Source organism: Giraffa tippelskirchi, chromosome 9 (assembly GCF_054371585.1).
Source record: "Giraffa tippelskirchi isolate mGirTip1 chromosome 9, T2T-mGirTip1v1.2.pri, whole genome shotgun sequence".
Lineage (NCBI taxonomy): Eukaryota > Metazoa > Chordata > Mammalia > Artiodactyla > Giraffidae > Giraffa > Giraffa tippelskirchi.
The window spans coordinates 11,055,984-11,080,627 of record NC_137283.1 but is presented as its reverse complement, the minus strand read 5'-3'; the positions used below and the strand labels follow the sequence as shown (position 1 = coordinate 11,080,627).

The 24,644-nt window shown below is 45.5% G+C and overlaps 1 protein-coding gene and 1 pseudogene across 13 annotated transcripts in view; one reads left to right on the top strand and one right to left on the bottom strand.

Moving 5' to 3' along the window:
* DLEC1 (DLEC1 cilia and flagella associated protein) overlaps positions 1-24,644 on the bottom strand; it is an 86,973-nt gene that overhangs the window by 57,412 nt on the left and 4,917 nt on the right. For 11 of the 13 annotated variants that reach the window (XR_014064619.1, XR_014064620.1, XR_014064621.1 and 8 more), the window contains exons 3-10: positions 22,020-22,203; positions 17,515-17,651; positions 16,466-16,927; positions 15,336-15,486; positions 4,038-4,148; positions 2,335-2,528; positions 1,910-2,130; positions 408-486 (exon numbers count right to left, since the gene is read on the bottom strand). Coding sequence is in view for 6 of the 13 variants with exons in the window: in XM_081527348.1 (XP_081383474.1) it covers positions 408-486; positions 1,910-2,130; positions 2,335-2,528; positions 4,038-4,148; positions 15,336-15,486; positions 16,466-16,927; positions 17,515-17,520 (1,224 nt within the window). In the remaining 7 variants the exon portion in view is untranslated. Of the gene's footprint in view, positions 1-407; positions 487-1,909; positions 2,131-2,334; positions 2,529-4,037; positions 4,149-15,335; positions 15,487-16,465; positions 16,928-17,514; positions 17,652-22,019; positions 22,204-24,644 lie in introns of those variants that run through there. The other 2 variants (XR_014064623.1, XM_081527351.1) reach the window with 1 other exon arrangement.
* LOC145520598 (NADH dehydrogenase [ubiquinone] 1 alpha subcomplex subunit 3 pseudogene) lies at positions 13,473-13,718 on the top strand (annotated as a pseudogene).

Below are 24,644 nucleotides of genomic sequence, written 5' to 3'. Positions count from 1 at the left end.
AAAATCAGACATGAGTGGGTATTAGCTGATATTAAGGAATCACTGTTAATATTGCTGGGTGTGATGTCGGTTATTCTTTATAAGTCTTTACCTGTTAAGAGATACTCACTAAAGTATTAACTGAAGAATGACATGCTGTCTAAGCTTTCCCTTAAGATACTCCAGTGTACACACGTGCACACAGATACACATACATGAAACTGTGGGGGCAACAGATGAAACCAGATTTGCTGCATGCAGGTAACTACTGAAGCGGAGTGACGGGCTCATAAGGGAATGGGACCGTCTTTTCCCTAGTTTTGAGTATGGCCTGTGTGTGTGTGTGTGCATGTTTTTAAATTTCCACAGCAAAGACTTTTTAAAAATAAGGAAGCAGAGTGGGATATGTAAAGAAACCAGATTCCTACCTCATAAACTGGTCCAATTTCATAATCTGTGAAAAATCCGATGGAGGGCTTAGCTAGAAACACTGGAGTATCAGCACAACTGTGGGAGGGCAAGGGAGGGTGAGAGAGGCTGTTAGTTTCATCCCTGTAAGTGATTCATGGAAAATAAATACATCCAAGCCATCAAAGAGATTGGCAATGCATCATCCTTTGGGTTTTATTGCTGGCAAAGCAGGTCACAAAACAATTTTACAGCAAGACTGAATCTTTGTGAAGATATATATAGCTATACACAGCACAGGGAAAACTCCGGAAGCTTAAACACCAATATGTTTTTAATTTACTTTTACAAACCCTTGTGTCAAGGGCTGACTTTCAATAGATCTCAGCGAGGAGCTGTTCTGCTACATACAAAATCCCGAACACCAATATGTTAATTGCATTTTTTTATTATAGGTGCTATTTTTCTCAGCAAATCTTTTCATTTTTGGTTTTTCTCTCTTTTTTTTTTTTCGCTGCACCAAGTGGCTTCTGGGATCTTAGTTTCCCAACTAGGGATCAAATCCAGGCCCCTTGCATTAGGAGCACAGAGTCTTACTCACTGGACCACCAGTGAAGTCTAAGCAAATATTTTTTTTTTTTTTTTTTTTTAATAAAAACGTATTATTTCTCTAATAAATAAACATTAATAGGTTTTTTCCCCAATTTATTTGGCTGCACCAGGTCTTTGTTGCGGCAGGCAGGGTCTTTACTGGCGGCATGTGGGATTTAGTTCCCTAACAAGGGATCGAACCTGAGCCCCTGAACTGGGGCGCACAGAGTCTTACCCACCTGACCATCAGGGAAGTCCCACACTAATCATTTTAAGTCCATTAAAATTACGAACCCATGATGCAAATCATTCCCTTTGTATGGACAATTATTGAAATATATCCAAACAGCTTCCCAGGTGGCTCAGTGGGTAAGGAGATGCAGGTTCGATCCTCTGGGACAGGAAGATCCCCTGGAGTAGGAAATGGCAACCCACTCTAGTGTTCTTGCCTGGAGAATTCCATGGACAGAGGAGCCTGGCGGGCTATAGTCCACGGGGTCCCAAAAAGTCGGACACAACTGAGTGACTGAGCACACATACTCGTTTAAAGAAAAATCACTATCTGTGCTAGTTACTTGTCATTAAGCAGATTTTAAACATTTTTATTACCCAAGACACATGAATTTAATGGCAGGAGCACATGGCTATAGAGATGCCTCCCGTTTGTCCCAGGCTGTTCAGATATAAGCAAAGGGCCAACACTAACCCCTATTCCTCAAGAAAAGGTCAGAAAAGCACAAACCCAGGACTCTGGGGATGTCCCAAGGCCACACCTGTGGGCAGCCCTGAAGCCCTGCTTGACTCGGATCCTGACACCCTGGCCCCAAACCTCAGGGATCCTCCAGAAGCCAAAGCAGATCCATGACCTTCTTTCTATGCTTTCCTCTGCAGGGTCAGATTCTCTGAGAATACAAGTCAGGAAAAGACGCACCTCCCCTCCAGCTCTCCGGCCTGGAATTCGCCTGTCCGTGCTGGCTTCTTGGGAGGAAAGAGAAGAGACTTGCCTCCCCAAGGAGTGTTGGGAGGGAAAAAGCGAGGGTTTCTCAGGAAGCGGTTCCGACTCTCCATCCTGGCAAGCAGAAGCCGCTCCAGCTGCCTCTGGGGCACCCGTAAATGGTTTACCCAGTTTTTATTCTTCGGTAAACCTGTTTTCTTTGAAATGCGAGAAAAGGATAGAGTCAATGAGAAGCCAAGGGGGTGTGTGCGCTGACATCTTGCTGATCTCGTGACCCCGGATGGCCAAGGACACCCTCCTGTTTTGCCGTGGCTTCATTACGACGACGTGTGTCACCTGGAACCCCTTTCCCCCCATCATGGCCTGCCCCGCCCCCCACCACACACTGGCTTCAAACTCACCTTGATGGCTGCTCTGGATCTGAGTTTGGCCTTAAAACACGCGTCCCATGTGAGGCTGTCCACAGTATAGTCCGTCTCCTCCGCAGACTGAGAGGACATCTTCCTGCACACGGGCTTCTTGGTCAGCTCTTTCTTCGGGATGGAACGTTTCTCAGAACTAAACGTCAATTTTGAATATCCAGGGACACAGACGCCTGTGGCACCAGGAAAAACAGGAAGTTACCAGACCCAGGGGAAGAGGTGACCCATCCAAGACGACTAAATGAAATTACCAAAGGCACCGCTAGCTTCTTTTTTTCTAAATGTTTATATTTCCTACACCAATGTATTAAATAATTGCCCTTCAGCATATCAGTTACTCCTGGAACTTACTCTGCATCCTTGAGACTCGAGTGTTCATACTGTATTATCTATTCATTTGTCAAACATGGCCAGGAACAGGAGAGGACCACTGTCACACATACACATGGACACATACCGCATATGTGAACATGCTTTTTAAAAGGCTCACATGAGAAATCAAAGTTTGTATTAGCTTTGTAGACTAAAATCATCTCCAAAAGGTTAAACGGGGATAGTCAACGTTGCCAGCAGGAAGGCAGTGAAACTGGTACCATGACATCTCCTAGCACAGTGCCAGGTAAATGCTCAATAACATCTACTCAGTACTCTGTAACGACCTATATGGGAACAGATTCTAAAAAAGAGTGGATATATGTACATGTATACTGACTCACCTTACTGTATGCCTAAAAATAACCCAACCCTGTAAATCAACTATATCCCAATAAAACTGATTTGAAAAAGAAATAGAACCAGGTCCCACAGGAAAAAAAAAATCCTCAATACATGTTAAATCCATCCTTATTTATCTGCCTAAGATAGTATTTGAAAGTTGATTGGAAACTAAGTGGCTGAGTATCTCAGGCACTTGGTTCTGCTTCCCTTTTTCTGGCCTCACCTGTCAGCATGGTCCAAGGTCATCAAACTCTCTCTTCATCTACATCCTCAATTCTCTGGACCCCCATCCTCCTATCCCAAATGCTTTCTCAGCTCCAAACCCCAAGGGGTCATCAGAGTTCCGCTGACGGGGGCTGCTGACGAGCTTATCTTTTGAGCCTGGCACCCCTAGGCTGCCATCCAGATATCTGGTTACAGGATCTACACGGTGACTCTTCCAAAACTTTACCTTCCTGCTTCAGCCCATAAGACAGCTTCCCACCTACTCATTCTTAGAGGATCTTGCTCCCACAGCACAGGAAACTAGCCCAGTATCACATTCACACACACATAGCCTTCTCTGTTCCCAACCTTCTCCCCACACTCAAAGTCGCTCCCGGCCTGTAAGGGGTATGCAGAATCCTTAGGTCTGTGTTCTGAGTCCATGAGACACTTGCTCCCTTGCTCGTCTATGTCTGCAGATCCACCCTCTCGTGATTCATTCAACTACATTTTAAAATAATTTCACATCTTGTCGTTGGGCAACTGCCTAGGATATCATCACTTTGAGAAGCTGAGAGTTTTATCTCATAGGAGTTAGTAAGCTAGTGAGGAAGTGGCATGCTCAGAGCTGACCCTCCCAATAGCCACTATCAAAAGATCTATGAACAAGGAAACGGCACAAAGGTGGCTGCTGTGGTCCTGCTACTAAAGAACTTCCCTGAAATGGTATCAGAGGCTTGAAGGCAGTACAGAGGCATTACCTTTAGGTGCAGAGCAAAACGGCGCTGTATCGCTGTAGTAATCGTTCGGGCAGATCAAATGATGCTTCCGTAGCAACTCATTGTCCACACACCATCTGAAGATGGTCTTCACTACACAGAAGGGAATGAGAAAAGGTGTTTCAAGGCAGACTGATGTCAAAGAAACTACACTCAAGCTTTCTTCATCCTCCCAGCCTAAACCATCTAATAAAATCTTCGGTGGTCATTTTGAGATTTAAGAAACTTATCAGTGGGTATTTAAGTTGGTCACTTACAAGAGGCCACCATTGGGCAAGGCTGTGTTGTGGTATTTATTTGAGCCAAAATATGGTTACTCGCAGAGAGATCAACAAAAAAGAGTTCGGAGAAATGGAGTAGACTGATGAGTGGCCCCAATTCTTCACTCTTCTCTGTACCCACACCCCCTGCCATGTGAGTGTGCAGTTCCTATTACTAGAGACAGAGCCCACTTCTTCACCCTTGATGTTGGCCGTATGACGTGCTTAGACCATGAGATGCAGGCAGGATTTTGAAAGGTGCTTGTGCAGCTGAGCCTTCCCTCTTGCGTCTTTGCCATCGTCATGAGAAGAGCTCCTGACCCTTCACCCCGGACCCCAGTAGGAATCCATGTGCAGCAGACTTGAACCCCACATGCAGCAGGGAACCATGTTCAGCTGGACGCACAGCTGGACATTGGTCTAGCCAGCTAAGCCCAGCTAGATCAGCCAACCACCAACCGACCAGCAGACACATGAGAGGCAACCTCATTTAATAGAATGGGAAGTTGGTAAATAACATCTTTGGTTGATGAGCGTGGCAACAGTAGAAAAGGTATATTATTGAGAGGCGCCCAGAAGAATTAGAGCTAAAAATGGCCATGTCTGGCAAGTGGACTGAAGTTGGGAAAGGTGAGGGGGAGGATTTTTTCCAACAGACTCTTTTTTTGAGCAGTGTTAGATTTGTAGCAAAATTGAGAAGAAGGTACAGAGGTTTCCCATGTACTCTCTGCCCCCACCCACGCACAGCCTCCCCATCAACATCCCTTACAACTGATGATCCCGACACTGACACACCATCATCACATGAAGCCTGAAGTTTCTATTAGGATTCACTCCTGGTATTCTACAGTCTATGGGTTTGAACAAATGTGTAATGACATATGTAGGTGAGGATTTTTTCTATTCTATTAGAAGTTTTTCTAAACTTTTTGATTTTTTAAAACCATGTACACAGGACTTCCCTGGTGGTCCAGTGGTTAAGACTCTGCCTGCCAATGCAGGGGACATGAGTTCAATCCCTGGTCCGGCAAGATCCCACAGGCCATGAGGCAACTAAGCCGGTGCGCCAAAACTACTTAGCCTGCACTCTAGAGCCCGCGAGCCACAACTACTGAAGCGTGCATGCCTGGAGCTTGTGCTCCGCAACAGGAGAACCCACAACATTGAGAAGCCCATGTACTGCAACTAGAGAGTAGTCGCTGCTCACTCCAACTAGAGAAAGTTCCAGTGCACCAGTAAAGACTCAGCACAGCCAAAAACCCCCAGCAAACAGATGGGGAAACAGTGACAGACTTTATTTTCTTGGGCTCCAAAGTCACTGCAGATGGTGACTGCAGCCATGAAATTAAAAGACGCTTGCTTCTGGAAAGAAAAGTTATGACCAACCTAGACAGCATATTAAAAAGCAGAGACATTACTTTGCCAACAAAGGTCTGTCTAGTCAAAACTTTGGTTTTTCCAGTAGTCATGGATGGATGTGAGAGTTGGAACATAAGGAAAGCTGAGCGCTGAAGAATTGATGCTTTTGACCTGTGGTGCTGGAGAAGACTCTTGAGAGTCTCTTGGACTGCAAAGAGATCCAACCAGTCCATCCTAAAGGAAATTACCTGAATATTCATTGGAAGGACTGATGCTGAAGCTGAAACTCCAATAATTTGGCCACCTGATGTGAAGAACTGACTCATTTGAAAAGACCCTGATGCTGGGAAAGACTGAAGACGGGAGGAGAAGGGGACGACAGAGGATGACATGGTTGGATGGCATCACCGACTCGATGGACATGGGTTTGGGTAGACTCTGGGAGTTGGCGATGGACAGAGAGGCCTGGCGTGCTGCAGTCCATGGGGTTGCAAAGAGTCGGACATGAGTGAGCGACTGAACCGAACAGCCAAAAAAAAAAACAAAAAACAAAAACAAAAACCAGAAAAAAAGAAAAGAATCATGTGCACTACTACTTTGATAAAAATTAAGAAATAAATAGGGTGAATGGAAGACTTGAAAGTTTTCAAGCTTTGTTGCTTGTTCCATTAACAAACATGGTGCTTTAAGAGGACTTTCTGGGATTCCCCTGATGGTCCAAGGGTTATGTGGACTGCAGGGGGCGCAGGTTATGCTTCTACTGCAGGGGACGCAGGTTCAATCCCTCACTGGGGAACTGGGATCCCACAAGCTGCGCTGCAGCCAAATAGAGGGGAGGTTGTTTGAATGTAGGGGATTACGGAGTGGGAGAGAGGTCAGGGAATTAATTCATCATGAAGAACTTCAGCCTACAGCACTGAAGCAAGGGGCTCTTGGGACATGATCTGGACTCTGCTATGAAACTCAAAACTGCTCAGTCATCTGCCCACTCCTGTTTCTGGAGAACAGAGGTTTCCTTCCAAAATTCACCAAGAGCCTCTCATTGATCCATCCCAGAACCACAGGTGAAATGGCCATTCTGGGCAAATGTGGGTCCCAGGCCTCTCCTCTGCAATACAGAGCCCTTAGCAGGGAGTAGCAGCAATGCCAAACTGACACAGTCCAGCCCAGTTGCCAAGCACCTGGCAATGGCCTATTTGAAACATTAAAAGATAATATAAAGCTTCCAGAAAAACAGCAAAGGCCATGTGGCAAGGAGATGTATCCTCTCTCTTCTGATACCATTTCTTCCAAGGTCCTCCCCTAGGCCATGGGCAGTTCCATGTCTGCAGGAGCGGGGCTGGTGGGGGGCAGCTTGTTATCAGGGCTTTGGGAAGTCTCTCTCCACCTCCGGCGTGGAACGTGGACCAGGTGAGCCTTGGGCACCCTGCACTGGCCTTGTGACCTCTTGTAGGAAGAGTGGGCTTCCTCCATGGACCCAGCTCCTGAGCATGGCACTGCAAGGCATTGGCTGCTCCCTTTCCCAAAAGATAACGCAGATAAGATACCAGCAAGGAAAGGGAACGAAAGCACAGAACATTCTGTAGAATTCTGATCTTTCTCCCTCTGTCTGGAGAATTTACACATGTTTTCCACCTTGTGCCATTTGTATTAGCAAAGAGAGAAAGGTTACTTCAGTGCCTTAAATAACAATCATCTTCACAATCAATCATCCAAGTTACGGAAGAGGTTCTTGGGACACCACTCTCTACCCTGAGAAGCAGAACCAGAAAGGCGTCCAGGGAACTGGATTAAGGTCTCTGCTTCTGCTATTTCTGAGATAAAAAAGAGAAACCTTGCCAGCAGAAGGCTGAGAAACCAGGGTGGATGTCTGCTTATAACCTAATATTATGTGCTAAGTTGCTCAGTTGTGTCCGACTCTGTGATCCCATGGACTGAAGCCTGCCAGGCTCCTCTGTCCATGGGGATTCTCCAGGCAAGAATACTGGAGTGGGTTGCCATTTCCTCTTCCAGGGGATCTTCCTAACCCAGGAATCAAACCCACATCTCTTAAATCTCCTGCATTGGCAGGTGGGTTCTTTACCACTAGCACCACCTAGGAAGCCCACAACTTAATATTATCTTGGGTAAAAAAAGAAAAGGAGGGTCATTGGGAAACGCTCTTGGCTGATGTTTGTTTCCCATTTCTCAATGTTTTATTCCACTTTCATTAAAAGCAAACAAATAATTATGTAATTTCCCCTGATCTCTAGCCAGAAGAATCCTACCAAAGACAGGGACAGTATCTGTCTCCAGGGACTTGGCAGATAGCAGGCAACCAACAAATCCTCCCGAGAATCCACTACGAGTCATCTCTGCCTGAATCCACAACTGAGGGACGGGGTCCGGCAGCTACACGACTGCTGCGGAGAAGGGGGAAAAGGAGGAGATACGGAATCTGCACAGGGTGTTCACTGTCTCATGGGGCTGAGCCTCAGTGAGGGCAGACCTGACAGGGGACAGGGCCCCACACCCCCCAGGGGAAGACATCTACAATCGTGTGACTCTGTGCCTGGACAACAGGCCTTCCTCCTCTTCCTGAAAGAGGAAAGAGATGGGCTTTGACAGCAGACACAAGTTCAAAGTTGGGCCCCAGCCCTTTTGAGCTGTGGGACTTTAGGGAATCATCTGAGCTCCTCTCTCAATTCCTACACCTGTAAATGGAGAGAAAATCTATCTCGCAGAGTTGTTGGAAGGATTCAGCGGAATAACATTCGTGAAGCACCTTACCCATCATCTGGTCCCCAGCAGGACCTCGTAAGTGAAAGCTTTCTGAAGCCACTGTATCTTCTACCTCTCCCTCCCTGCAGGCCACAGACACATCAGGTCTCCTCACCCTAAAAGCACTGCCCCTACTGCCCTGGAAATGACGATTTTCAGGGATGCAGGATGACAGATCAAAGTCTTTGGGGGGGGAATATAAGGTACCAGGACTTCTTGGAGAAATGGCCGATTCCAGGTCTGGAGCAATAAACACACAAGATGAACCTGGAACATCTGATCATTCCAGAAAGTAAGGAAGTTTACCACAGGCAACCAGTGTTATGCCAATAGACTCAGGCATCAACTTGAAAAGGCTCCAAGTGGCTAAAGATGGGACAATCTGAGCATCAACAGGACAATAACCATAACTAGTTATGAAATCCATGAGTTCATAATGAGAGGAAAAACTAACCAACCAAACCTTTTTACTCATCTTTGGCAGATGTTAGGGAAACCAACACATTATTTTAAAAACTGGCAGATAAAGGGAAAGAATTAATTCTGCTCCTATCTTGGGGTAATCAGAGTCATCACAAAAAAGTTTCTCTTTACAGAAGTACTTCAGTACCATTAGCATTATAATTTGTAACCCCTAATGAAACAATATATCTAGGCAAAAACTGGCAGCATCATGAAAACAAGAGATATCAAACACCATGCATCTCCTGAAGGAAGCACACAGCACCATCTATGAATTGGTCTCTCCCCTTCTCCTCTCAAAAGTTGAACTTAAATCTCATAAAGTTTCTAGAAATAACTAGTGAACTGCAAGGAATACAGGGATCCTAAGAACAGGTTAAATGATATCACCGTGGTGAAATCAGCAAAATCGACTACAGACAAATGTATAGAAAAAATGACCCAATTTCTTTGACAAAAAAATTTACAAAGTATCATCAGAGAGATGGTAGACTGAAAAGAGTTCTTAGCACTGCTGGCTCACTGCTGGTGTGGGGATTTGATGAGGAAAAAAACATACTGGTCAAATCTGAGAATACCTCTCCACAAAATACTAGTCAATTACAATCTAACATGGAGAATTTAATGTGGAGACACGAAGGTGAGCAGGTAATCAGGGCTAACATCACTTGTGCCTCCTGATGTGCGGCAGTGAGAGGAGCAGAGTGCTGGAGGGCTGGAGCAACCAGCATCATCTGTGTGGTGCTGCTGCCAAGCACGAATTGGAGTTTGGTCATGAGGAAACATCAGAACCACCTTACAGAGTGAAAGGCTTCTCAAGAACTGTCAAGAAGGACTTCCCTGGTGGTCCAATGGCTAACACTCTGAGCGCCCAACGCAAGGGGCCAGTGTTCGATCCCTGGTCAGGGAATTAGATCCCACATGCTGCAACTAAGATCAGGTACAGCCAAAATAACTAATTAAAAAAAAAAAAAAACTGTCAAAAGAGAGGATCCTGGGAAGACGGGCGTACAAAGCACAAGAACTCTGTCTCCCCACCTAGGCGCAAGTTGCACTAGCAGAATCAGTCTAATTGAACTATTCCCTAACTATGGCATCTATTGAAGACTTGTACTTCCAGGGGGAAGCCTAGACAGGCAATTGCAGTGAACTTAGCATAGGAGCAGCTACCCACCCCTCCCTCTCAGTCCCAGGGCAGCCATCTGTCAATGTGTTTCTGGGGCAACCTACACACAACCCGTGACAGCGTGGGTGACCCAAAAAGATGCTGTCCTCCAAATACCTGGGATCTGTGCTCTGACTGCCAATGACCACAGAGGTGCAGGCAAAGAGGCCCCTTCCCACACTGTGGCATGCCCCTCCTCTTCCAGATGGAAGTGACTTCTAGGGAATTCAAATGCCTAGCGCCCCCCTCCTTCATCTTTCTCTTTTCCCTCTTTTGAAAGCCAGATATTAAAGACTAAGACATTCAAAAACAACTGCAGATCAGGGAGAAATCGGAACATGAGCACATACACTCAGGGAAGGGTTCAGGAAAGACCTAGAAGACCTTAAGATTATAGCTCAGGCTGAACCTCTGCACAGATAGCCGACAATAACTAACAAACCAAACCAAAACCGATCACAAAAAAACCCAGCAAGCTCTGTGGAAGGGGGAGAATCTGATTTCTAAAGTCGCATAATTATTAGCTTCAAGTGTCCAGTTTCTAACAAAAAAAATCGAAAACATACACAAAGAAATGGGAAAGTACGGCCCATTGAAAGGAAAAATTAAATCAACAGCAACTGTCCTTGAAAAAGTCCTGACTTCAGTTATACTAGGCAGAGGCTTAGAACAACTGTCTTGAAGATGCTCATAGTAGCTATTAATAAGAGAACATGTGGAGAATATCAAGAAAATGATGTACAAAAAACGTAAATATCAACAGGTGGAAAACCTATGAGGAAGCTAAAAAGACATGTTGGAACTGAGAAGAACACTAACTGAAATGAAAAATTAATTATTAAAGGGATTCAAAAGCATACCTGAGCAGGCATAAGAGAAGATCAGTGAACTTGAAGATATAAAAAAGGAAATCATTGAGTCAAAGGAAAAAAGATTGAAGAAAAGTAAAGAGAGCCTAAGAGGCCTGTGGGACACCAGCAAGTGACTAACATACGCATTGTGGGAGTCCTAGAAGGAAAAGAAAGAGAAAAGGGGCAGAGAGGATTTATCTAAAGAAATCATGGCTGAAAATGTTCCAAATTTAATGAAATACATGAATATATACATCCAAGAAGCTCATGATTATAAGATGAACTCAAAGACTCATATTGATACATGTTATAATTAAACATTTGAAAGACAAAGAGAGAATCTTGAAAGTAGCAAGACAGTAGTGACTCATCACATACAAATATCCTCAATAAAGTTGTCAGTAGATTTTCCATCATAAATTTTGGGAGCCAGAAGGCAGTGGGTCCATATATTCAAAGTGCTAAAAGGAAAAACTATTAACCAAGCATCCTATATCCAGTAAAAACTGTCCTTCAAAGGGATAGAGAAATTAAGACATTTCCTGATAAACAGAAGCTCAGGACGCTAGACAGTAGCTCCAAGCCACATGAAGAAATCAAGATGTCAATAAAGGTAAATATTTGGATAATCATAAAAATTTTCTACATGATTTAAGCGACTAATACATTTAAATGAAAAAAAAACTATTAAAGCTAAAACAAAAAAAACAAGTTCAAAGTTCAGTGCTAAGTTGCTTCAGTCATGACTCTTTGTGACAATAGCCCATGGACTATAGCCCGCCAGGCTCCTCTGTCCATGGGATTCTCCAGGCAAGAATACTGGAGCAGGTTGCCATGCCCTCCTCCTCCAGGGGATCTTCCCAACCCAGGGATTGAACCTGAGTCTCTTATGTCTCCTGCACTGGCAGGCAGGTTCTTTATCTCTAGTGCCACTTGGGAAGCCCCCAAAATACACAGTAGTATGAAAAGTTAGTACTATATTAAGCTAGTATTACCATAAAAGTTAGTATTATAGTGACTTTGGTTTGTACCTCCAAGTCTTCATTTTCTACATAATTTACAAGACTAATGGATTAGTTGGTATTTCTGGGCACACAATGTATAAAGATGTAATTCTGTGACATCAACAACCGAAAGGGGTCAGGATGGAGATGTAATTGTAAAGAAACAAAGAATTTTGTATTTACTGAAGTTAAGCTTGTATAAGTTCAAATGAGAAGGTTATAATTTTGGGCTTTTAAATGTAATCCCTAAGGCAACCACAAAGAAAATAGCTGTAGAATATACTCAAAAGAAAACTAAACAAAGGAAATTTGAACATTTCACTACAAAAACTGACTAAACACAAAATAAGATACTAACACTGAAGAACTGATGCTTTTGAACTGTGGTGTTGGAGAAGACTCTTGAGAGTCCCCTGGACTGCAAGGAGATCCAACCAGTCCATCCTAAAGGAGATCAGTCCTGAGTGTTCATTGGAAGGACTGATGTTGAAGCTAAAACTCCAATACTTTGGCCACCTGATGTGAAGAGCTGACTCATTTGAGAAGACCCTGATCCTGGGAAAGATTGAGGGCAGGAGGAGAAGGGGATGACAGATATAAAGCCAGACAAAGACACTACAAGAAAACTACATCCATTATGAACACTGATGCAAAATTCCTCACAAAATATCAGCAACATACTGAAAGGATAGTTCACCATCATCAAGCGTGATCTATTCCTGTGATGCAAGGATGGTTCAACAAACAAAACTCGATCAGTGTAATACACCACGGTAACAGAATAAAGGGGAAAAGAATCCCATAATCACCTCAACTGATACAGAAAATTGTTTGAAAAGCTTCAGCATCGTTTCATGATTAAAAAAATAAACACAAAGAATTAGGGCAACCAGAAACTATTTCAACATAATGAAAATCATGGATGAAAACCCATAGTGAACGTCATACTCAGTGGTGAGAGACTTAAAGCTTTTCCTCTAACATCAGGAACAAGGCAGGAATGCCTGCTTTCACCATTTGTAGTAAACATAATACTAGAAGTTCTAATCAGAGCAACTAGGCAAGAACTACAAGGCATCCAAACTGGAAAGGAAGAAGTAAAATTATTACTGTTTGTGGATGATATGATCTTATAAGTTGAAAACAGTGGGATACTCCAGTGGCTCAGCAGTAAAGAATCTGCCTATAATGCAGGAAATGTAAGTTTGATCCCTGGGTCAGGAAGATCCCCTGGAGGAGGGCAGGCAACCCACTCCAGTATTCTATTTTTTTTTAATCCATTTTTATTTATTTGGCTGTGCCAGGTCTGATCTTCAATCTTCATTGCAGTATACAGTAGTTGCATCACATGGGATCTAGTTCTCTGACCAGGGATCAAACCCAGGGTCCCCTGCATTGCAAGCCTGAAGTCTTAACCACTGGACCACCAAGGAAGTATCTGGCATGGGATTAATAAACAGGATATACAGAGAATTCCTAAAACTCAACAACAATATGATGGATTAAGAATGGGCTTGAGGAGTGGTCTGCACGCCCTCACTGCCACTAAGATCAGGATGGCCAAAAGAATCGCAGCCTTCTTCAAGAATGTCTGTGCCAAGGAACTGGTGCTGGTGGCATCCTTCACCATTGGGGGTCTCCCTGTAATTCTGCCCACACTCAGCCCCAACACCTAGTACTCTGTCATGATCAACTGGGCCATACCGTACAAGTACCCAGTGCCCCTCTGAGACGATGGGAACATGCTCAGCTACCCTCAGGACCCCTGGGGCCCAAGCCTGGAGTGGCTGAAGAAACTGTGAGCTCCTCCGTTGACGGGGAGAGGTCCCCTCCCCAATGGCTCCCAATAAGTGTGTGTGTGTGTGTCGCTCAGTCGCGTCCGACTCTTTGTGACCCCATGGACTGTACAGCCCACCAGGCTCTTCTGTCCATGGAATTTTCCAGGCAAGGATACTGGAGTGGATTGCCATTTCCTTCTCCAATAAATATGTGAATCCCCCCCCACCAAAAAAATGGGCTTGAAAAGACATTTCTCCAAAGAAGATACACAAATGGTAAATAAGCACGTGAATAGAAATTCAAAATCACTCATCATCAGGGAAATGCAAAATTAAAACCACAATGAGGTACCCCCTCATACTCATCAGAATGGCTACACACACCCCCAACATACACACACACACACACACACACACCCAGCCCCATCAAAAAACGAGAATAAGTGTTGGTGAGGACACGGAGAAATGGGAATCCTTGTACACTGTTGGTGGGAAAGTAAAAATGGTACAGGCACTGTGAAACCAATATGATGGTTCCTCAAAAAATTCAAATAGTACTACTATATGATCTAACAATTCCCCTTCTAGACACAAAACCAAAGAACTGAAAGAGGGATCTCAGAGAGGTATTTGTACGTCCATGTGCACAGCAGCATTATTCACAACAGCTGACACTTGGAAGCAACCCAAGAGTTCATCAGCTGATGAACGGATAAGCAAAATGTAATATATAAACACGATATTATTTAACATATGAAGGAAGGATATTCTGACACAGGCTACAATATGGATGAACCTTGAGGGCATTACACTAAGTGAAACATGCTAGCTGCAAAAAGACAACCACTGAATGATTCCACTTATATGACTACTACTTAGAGTAGTCAAAATTATAGAGACAGAGAGTAGAATGGTGGTTGCCAGGGGCTGGAGGGACGGAGGGACTGTGAAGGTATTTTTAATGGGCATATCAGTTGTGTGAGATGAAAAGAGTTATGGAGATGGATGATGATGATGTTTGTGTAAGATAATGAATGTATTTAACACCACTGAATTGTACTCTTAAAAATAGTTAAGAGGGTAAATTTTATGTTATGTGCATTTTACCACAACTTTTAAAACCTGGGGGGAAACTCAATGGTCAAGAACATGAAAGACAGGAAAAGTTCAAAGAAGTGTCCCAAATGAAAAGTCTAAAAATGAGACAAGACAGTGGCATTCAACACGGCTTCCTAGACAGGATGCTAGACCACAGAGGAGAAATGGACGCTGCGGAATAGCAGGTAAAACCTGCAGGCCATCTGTGAACTGGAGGATAACACTGCCTCAGTGCTGACTCCCTGGCTTAGGGGGTTGTGTGCTGGCTACGGAGGTGAGAGTCCCTGCTCTGGAGACATGAACACTGGAGTGTTCTGTGATAATGAAACAACACAGGTGTGACTCACTCTCCAAACATTTTGAAAAAGACTAGAGAGGTTCTGTGGGTTGCATTTTTGCTTTGTTAGTAAGAGTCTTTTGATGCACAATTTTTAATTTTCATGACGTCCATTAGTCTTTGAAAAAGACTGATGAGGTAATACAGTAATATATTAACAACTGGGGGGTTAGGGTGAAGGGCATAGAGCAGCTCATCATACACACCTGGAGGCATCTTGATAAAGGGCTCAAGGAACTGTACTTTGGCCTGGTGCATGGCCCGCTCTTTCTCCGCAAGGGCCCGTGCACTGGCCTGAATGATGTGTCTCTCCAACATTTCAACTTCATCCATCCGCTGCTTATAGAGCTCCCGAATCTGGCAGGTGGGTGATCAGATGCACAGAATTACGGTGAGATGACACAGCTTTACTCAACCTCACCTGAGAAGCACTGTTTCCCATGAAGCACAGAACAGCAGAGATCACCTGGTCTAACCAGACAGATCTGAACTCTAAGACCCATGGAGGGAAATGGCGGAAAGCTTTTACAGTAAAGTCAGGAACAGTGCCAAGTCTCAAATCCTGTCTCCCGACTACTGGCTTCTCAGTAAACAGGTCTGTCATCCAAACTCTGAAATACCAAATGCAAGTTAACACTCCACCTGTGGTAGACAGAGGGTTGTGTCTCTCAGGATAGAAGAGGTTGCTACCTAGCTGCAGGGAGCATAGTGAACTGAAAGCCTCCAGCTGTCGACCCCTTCAGAATTCACCTCAGCTGCTTGAAAGCATTCAGCTGAGACTCCTTTAAGAAAGTCGTGGTCAGCGTGGCCAGCAGTCGGCCTTATCAGAGAGAACTCAGGACAGCTGCTGCTGTTCCAGAGACTGGGCAGGCTTCCTAAAATCTGGGCATGGATGCCTCTCGGTTAAGATTGTGGTTTGTGACACAGAAGAGGCAGGCACCCCAGAGCGGACGTGGCTTTTAGCTTTATCATCTCCAGGAAACAACGATTCTGCTTTCTGACCCCGTCGCTTCACTTATATATGCAACTGTGTGTGTAGAGATGTAAAGAGAGATAGGTGCTACAGATATACACCTTACGTGTGTAGAGCGTGTATTTGCCTACGAGCGTGTATAGAGTGTCCTTCCACTACAGTGTAGGATATACGGCGGAAGGACTTGGTCTGCTCTTTCCCAGCTGCGTACCCCGTGCCTGGAACAGCGGCTGCACCCGTCAGGGGCTGACACTTGCCGAGTGGCTGAGTCGCGCCCTGGGTCCCCAGCACAGCTGCAGACGCGACGCCGCCCTCCCCCAGGTGAGCACGCGGAGAAGCGAGCGGGACGCGGTACCCCGTTACCTGCTGCAGCTGGTCCACGAACTCTTCGTGCCGCGCATCCTCGCTGCCGCGGGCCTTGATCAAACTCGAGCTCACCTCCTCCCCTATCACCTCGGCGGTGTACAAGTTGCGGAAGACGCCGGTGAGCAAGTACGAGATGTCTTGGGTGCGCAGAGAGGTGGGACGCAAGCGCAGCAGTTGCGGCTCGGGGAGCGGCAGGAGCGTGAGCGGCGCGACCGGGCGGCGCCGACCCCCGAAGCCATGGTGGAAGGACTCGGAGTAGGCGAGGGAGGACAGCCAGGTGGACTGGCTGGGGCTGCGGATCCGGGCCAGACGCGGGGTGGGCGTCCACGTTGCCCCAGCGAAAGCGTAGGATCCAGACTCAGCCGACTGCCGCTCTCGCTTTCCAGTCTCCATGGCAACTGAGACGCCGCTAACTCGCTGCTGCACTTCCACTTCCGGCCTGCCTCTTCCGCTTTGCGTCTGTTGGAGGGTGCCATGAAGCCGTCATCCTTAAATATGCGCGCAGAGGTATCGCCTTTACTAGATGAGCTTAGTGTTAGGACCAACAGAGAAAGGGTTAATTGGCACAGCCAGGTCCTTCTGGTTGCAAAGCGTCTCTCTATTTACTTTCATCTGCCCATTCTCAAATTTGTTCAGCATTTATTCATTCATCATTTAATATTTATTGTGTAAGGATTCTGTTTCAGGTCTGTGCTGGGAGCTGGAGATATCAAAGGAAGATGCTGCTTCCGCACTCGCAGAGCTCAGGGGTTGGAGGCAGGGTGGGGAAGTGGGTAGCCTGAATGCGTGTGTGAAGTGTGGGGAAGTGGGTGTGTAGGTTTGTGAGGTGTGAGGAAGTGTGTGTGTGTTTCTCCAGGGTGTTGAGTAAGTGGGAACAGGTAAACAGTTGCAGTTTAGTGGGTTATGGTCAAGGTGGAGAAAATGTTGGTTGTCATGGAACCACAAAGGACAGGAAAGTAATCAGTCTACAGAGAAAGCAAGTATAGTAGTGGGTTTTGGGTAGAAGTGAACAACAAGCAGAGATTTAGAAGAATGAGTAGACTCACCATCATTAGTGATCAAGGAAGTGTAAATTGAAACTACAATGCAGGGACTTCCCTGGCAGTCCAGTGGTTAAGACTTCGCCTTCCAATGCTGGGTGTGCAGATTCGATCCCTGGACTGGGAGCTAAGATCCCCCATGCCTGGCAGCCAAAAAAAAATCAAAACAGAAACAATACTGTAACAAATTCAATAAAGAACTTAAAAAAAAAAAAAACCCTCTAATGCAGTACCTCTATGCACTTAGTAGAATGTCAAGAAATTGAATGAACAAACAGGTGAACAAACCAACTGAGTGCTGGTGAGGCAACTCGATGTCTCATATATTGTGACAGGAATACAAACTAGTATGCTGTGCTGTGCATGGTCGCTCAGGTGCGTCTGCCTTTTTACAACTCCTGGCGGGCTACAGCCAGGGCCTCTGTTCATGGGGATTCTCCGCAAGAATACTGGAGTGGGTTGCCATGCCCTCCTCCAGGAGATCTTCCCCACCCAGGGATCGAACCCAGGTTTCCCGTATTGCAGCCTGATTCTTAATCATCTGAGCCACCAGGGAAGCCCAAGAATACTGGAATGGATAGCCTATCCCTTCTCCAGGGGCTCTCCCCTACCCAGAAATCAAACTGAGGTCTCCTGCATTGCAGGCGGATTCTTTACCAGCTGAGCTACCAGGAAGCCTATAAACTAGTATAGCAACTTTGAAAAACAGTTTGGCAGTTTCTCATAAAGTAACAGAACAGTCCCACACAACTAGGTGTTTTTGCAAGTGAAATGAGAAAGTTTGTGCCTACAAAACCCTGTGTGAAGATGTTTATAGCAGCTATATTCATGATCTCCAAAAACTGGAAAAAAACCAAATGTTCTTTCTAGTGGTGAAAAAAAAAAATTGTTGTACATCTATGCAATGGAATACTCTCAACAACAAATATGAAACAGACTAGAGATAAACACGACAGCATAGAAGAATGTCAAATTCATTATGCTGGGTAAAAGAAACCATTCTCTAAAAGGCTACACATATATACTGAATGAGTCCACTTATAGGATACCCATTTATAGAAAATGCAAGCCAGAAAACACATCAGTGGTTATCAAGAGTTGGTGATGGGAGCTAATATTGGCTCCAAGGAGAATGAGGGGATTTTTGGGGGGCATGGAACTATTCACCAAAAAGGGTAAATTTTACTGTATGTAAGTTATACTTCAGTTTTTTCAGTGAAAAAATAAATGAGTAGGAGTAAGCCAGGAGAAAAGGAAAAAGAGCACACCGTGTAGAAGGACCCCGTTGAGCTAAAGCCAGGAGAGGGCCCCACGTATGGGAAATGAAAGAAGTTCAGGGGTGGAACTCAGAGAGTGGAGGAAAACTCCTAGGCAAAGGCCAGATCATAAACAGGTTTGCAGGCAACATTAGTGGATTTAAACTTTATTCTGAGGACAGTAGGAGGACATCAAGGGTCTGAAGCTGGGTGTGTGGTAGTCAGCTGTATGTTGTACTGAGATCACTCTGGTTGCTATGAAACAAAAGACTGGTGGAAACAAGAGGCATCAGGAAGCTCAATCAGGAAACTCCCACTGGGGTCAGGAAAGAGGGGAAGGATGCTGGGATTCAGGTGAGAGGAATAGATTGGAGATGGATCTAAAAGATGGACTTGAGAAGACTCGCTGATGGGTGCAGTGGGAGTGACAGAGAAGAAGGGCCAAGGACGACTCTCACCCATCCTGTATGTGTGATCAGGTGGGTGATGAGATCATCCACCGAGGTGGGGAGACGCCTGCACTTGTCAGGGCAGCAGCTTGACATCACAGTGACTGTCATCGCCACGGCACGACTGTTGCTCACAGGTGGTACAACCGTCCTCTTCTTACTACTGGGGTGAGCCTGTGTGTCCTACAGCCTGAAACCCACTTCCTGAGAGGAGGCCCAGGATGCTTGCCCACGTATCTGGGCTACTTCCGGTTCTCGTGGTTGGGCCTGCCTCTTTCACCTCTAATTTCTGGTATCGCTTCCATCCTCTGAGCTGAGAAGCCAGAGCCCCTGTTCTAGACTGCGTACTTGAGAGCAGCCTGCTCTCACTCTGCTGGAGCTGCACCCTCGCCCGAGTGAGGAGGCCATGAAGTCAATATGATGTGCCCCGTGCCTGTGCACACATCGTGAGCCCACCAGCAGGGCGTGTGCAGGCTGTTTCTTTAACGCCTTCCTCTCATGGCTGACTGGTAGCTACAGTAAGTGGTAGTGTGAGGAGGAGTGGAATGGGAGGGAGCGCAGGCAAATGGGCTGGTTTGTCCAGTTGTTCATAAACATGTGAGCCTCCCCCTGCCCCCATTGTGCAGTAAGGAACTAGTAGAACAATCCAGGTGGTGGTGGGGACTCTGTTGTTCTAGTGTTAGACGTGGGCCTGCCCAAACTGGGTGGTCTCCCCAGCCCCCTTCCCGGCCCTGGGAATGACAGGACAATGGATTCTCGCCATTACCTTTGACCTCTCCATCCTGCCTCCACACAGCCTCAGAGAAGGTCACAGAGAGTCTCGCCCAGCCTCAGAGAGGCCTCCCCTTTTTCTCTGACCTTCCCACCCTCTGGCTTCAGCCCCCCTCAGCTCTTTCCAGGCCAAGATCTCCAGGAAAGCTCCCGTTACTCCTCTGTGCTCATCTTCCGTGACTTTTCAGCAGTATTTGCTGCAGCCCGGTCCCTCTCAGTAAAACACTCTGTTCCCTCACTCCCCACTTTCTTCTGTGGTTCCCCATCTCCACCCTCTTCTCACGCTCCTGCTTGAAGCTCCCTGCCTGATAAGCCGGGTTCATTCCTGATTCTGCTGTGCCCAGCACCCACTTTCTGTTTGCTCTGTGACTAACTGAATAAATGAATGGTCCCAACCCTGCAGCAGCAGTAAAGGGCACCAGCCCCCTCACCTATAAGAACCTGGCCAGCACAAAGGGAACTTCCTGAGCTCCCTTCTTCACTTTACAACCTGTTCTGCCAACCAGAATTTGTGTTTATCTCTGCGTTCCCACACATCTTTGACCTTTTACATGTTTTTTACCTTTAAAGTCAGAAAGAGAAAGACAAATACCGTATGATTGTCACTTCTATGTGGAGTCTAAAATATGACACAAATGAACTTATCTATGAAAAAGAAGCAGACTCACAGACATAGAGAACAGGCCTGTGGTTGCCAAGGGGTGGCAGGGCAGGGGAGGGGGTCAGAGAGTGATGGACTGGAAGTTTAGGATAAGCAGATGCAAACTATTATATATAGAATGGATAAATAACAAGGTCCTACTGTATTGCATAGGGAATTATATTCAATATTCTGTAAAACCATAATGGAAAAGAATACCAAAAAGTGTGTATATGTGTATAACTGAGTCAATCTGCTAAACAGCAGAAATTAACATTGTAAATCAACTGTATGTCAATAAAAATTCTTTTTTTACTTTTAAATTTCAAAAGTTATATATCAGTATGGTAAAAATTCAGAAAATACATAAAAAATAAAAAGTATCTTCCTCTCAATCTCTTTACTTGGGTTATTTCTATATCATTCTAGCTATTGTTTCTGCCTATACAAATGAAATATTTATAAAGTTTTTTTAATTTTTAAAAAGCGCCAATGATATTAGACATTATATATATTGTCCTGCAATTTGCTTTTTTTTCACTGCAACTCAAAGATGATGGGTTTTTTTGTTTGTTTTGTTTTATGTTTAAAAGATGCAGGGGAACACACTGTAATGGAAATATCAAGTTATATTTAACCAGGTCCCTGCTAGTGAACTTTACCTTATATAATGTTTATATACATAATATACAGATGATACAGAATCAAAATTTTTTGGCCAAGGACTTCCCTGGTGGTCCAGTGGCTAAGTCTCCATGCTCCAAGGCAGGGGGCCCAGATTCGATCCCTGGTCAGGGAACTAGATCCCACAGGCTGCAACTAAGAGTCTGCATGCCACAACTAAGACCCAGAGCAGCGAAATAAATATTTTTTTAAAAAAGGAACTACAAACCTTATAAAAATTATAAAAATAAAATTGCTTGGCCAAAGCATATATATTTTTTTAACGTTTGAGATATTGTCAAATTGCCTGTCACAAAGATTATCCAGAGTAGACTCCCATTAGAACTATGTGAAGGCTTATGGGCATTTTCAACATGCTTTGAACCATAGCCCAGAGTTTAGCTCCAGCCCACGTCTCCCTCTAAAACTCCAGACTTGTTCATCCATCTTGTACCTGACATCTCACCTTGGCTGTCTGCAATTACCTCAAATGTAAATGCGTCCACCTCAGAGCACCTGCTCTTCCTCAGCCTTCCCCATTTCAGCTTCTGGGAACCACCTGCTTGCAATGGTCCAGGCCAAAAACCTAGAGTCCTCCCTGACTCTTCTCTTCTTTTCACAGCCCCTACTGTTCAGTCCTGCTGGCTCTCCCATCAAAATGTATCCAGACTCCTCCCACTTCTCGTGACCTCCGCCCCCACCACTGGCAGTGGACCCACCATTCACTCTCACCTGAATTATTGCAAGAGCCCCTTCCCTGGCCCCTTCCTCCATGATACTCCTCGACCAGCAGCCAGAGTGACTCTTTTAAAATATGCATCAGGGACCTCCCTGCAGTTCCAGTGATTAGGAGCCCACGCTTCTGCTGCAGGGGATCGGGATTCAATCCCTAGTCAGGGAACTAGGATCCTACGAGCTGTGGGGTGGAAAGAAAGAAAAATTTTAAAAAAGTAATCTTAGAAAATAGTACAGATGAACTTATTTACAAAACAGAAATAGAATCACAGGTGTAAAAAACAAACCCGGTTACCAGGGGGGGAAGGTGGGGCAGGGGCAGGGTAAATTGAAAGATTGGGACTAACATATACACACTACATATATATATATATATATATAAATAATATATGTATAAAATAGATAATTTAATAAGGACCCCCTGTATAGCACAAGGAACTCTATTCAGCACTCTGTAATGACTTATATGGGAAAAGACTCAAAAGAGTATATGTAATATTGATTCTTATTTAACTTATATGCAGAGTACATCATGAGAAACTCTGGGCTGGAAGAAACACAAGCTAGAATCAAGATTGCCGGGAGAAATATCAATAACCTCAGATATGCAGATGACACCACCCTTATGGCAGAAAGCGAAGAAGAACTAAAGAGCCTCTTGATGAAAGTGAAAGAGGAGAGTGAAAAAGTTGGCTTAAAGATCAACATTCAGAAAACTAAGATCATGGCGTCTGGTCTCATCACTTCATGGCAAATAGATGGGGAAACAGTGGAAACAGTGTCAGACTTTATTTTTGGGGCTCCAAAATCACTGCTGATGGTGACTGCAGCCATGAAATTAAAAGACGCTTACTCCTTGGAAGGAAGGTTATGACCAACCTAGATAGCATATTTAAAAGCAGAGACATTACTTTGCCAACAAAGGTCCATCTAGTCAAGGCTATGGTTTTTCCAGTAGTCCTGTATGGATGTGAGAGTTGGATGGTGAAGAAAGCTGAGCATCGAAGAACTGATGCTTTTGAACTGTGGTGTTGGAGAAGACTCTTGAGAGTCCCTTGGACTGCAAGAAGATCCAACCAGTCCATCCTAAAGGAGATCAGTCCTGGGTGTTCATTGGAAGGACTGATGTGGAAGCTGAAACTCCAATACTTTGGCCACCTCATGTGAAGAGTTGACTCACTGGAAAAGACCCTGATGGTGGGAAGGATTGGGGGCAGGAGAAGGGGACAACAGAGGATGAGATGGCTGGATGGCATCACTGACTAATGGACATGGGTTTGGGTAAACTCCGGGAGTTGGTGATGGACAGGGAGGCCTGGCGTGCTGAGGTTCATGGGGTCGCAAAGAGTCGGACATGACTGAGCGACTGAACTGAACTGAACTGAATATTGATTCACTTGTGCTGAATACCTGAAACTAATACAACATTGTAAATCAACTATATGCCAATAAAATATTTTAAAATTTTATAAATAAAAAAATATGAATCACAAAACATCCCTTTTTGACTTGAAAATATCCAAGTGCTCCCCATTTTCCCCAGAGTAAAAATGGCAGCCCTTAGCAGGCCTGTCAGGACTTGCTTCCCATTACTTCTCTGGCCTGTCTCCCTCCTCTCTTCCCGCCTCTCTCTGCTGCCACCACACCTCACCCACCCAAGTTTGTGTTTCTGGGGGAGGGATTGGGCAGGGCTGACTCTGAAGCATGTCTGGAAAGTTGGCATTCTTGGGTTAATCCTCTTGCCTCCCCAGGGTAGTGGTAGAGGGAGGGGCCAAAGGAAGTGACTTAAGGTGGGCACCAGCTCTGACAGTAGGTCTGGCCTGTCTCCAAGTCATCCCAGAAACTTCCCCTTACACCCACCCTCACACACACACTGGGGACAGGAAGGTCAGCTGGGGGTGTGAGATGCCTGAAAGTCCACCATTAGACAACCCGTCTCTGGGCAGGCATGGCCCCTCCGAGCCTGCCAAAAGCCCTATGATTCCCCAGGATCTCAAGGCATCCTGCAGAGGTAACTAACTGAGAGCTGGATTTTAGGGGGGTAATTTGGGCACCTGACCAGGGCTGGGTCCACAGAGGTCCCTGGTTGTTTAGGGCAGAGGGAACAGATTGCAGCAACTGCAATTCAATGCAAAGCCTCTTGCTTGGCTCCCCTAGCCCCTCCACACACAGTCCCCACACTGAACACGCTTACACACAGCAGAAGTAATCAAGTAGAGTGCCTCCCACCTGGTAGAAGGGAGGGGCAGACAGGAGAGGAGAGGAGAGGAGAGTCGTGGGGAGCTGCTGACCTACAGGTCAGAGCAGCAGCCTTGCTTCTCTGAGCTGGGTGCGGCCCAGCCCTCTTTTCTGACCGAACCTGGCTGTATGTGCCAACTCTGAGTCAGCCATGCCCATCCGGCCCAGCAACTCCAGGCTCCAGAGGAGGCCTCAGCTTCTCTGGCCTGAGCCAGAGGCCAGAAGAGGGCCTGTGTGCGATAGGTTTGCTGTGTGTAAAGGAAAAGCCAGGTTGCAGCCCCCACCAGGGGCATCAGAGGGAGAGGTGACAGATCATGCCCTGGTTTCAGGCTTGGGGCTCAGAGCTGGGAGGTGACATGTATAAACAGGAATGATGCTTAAGAT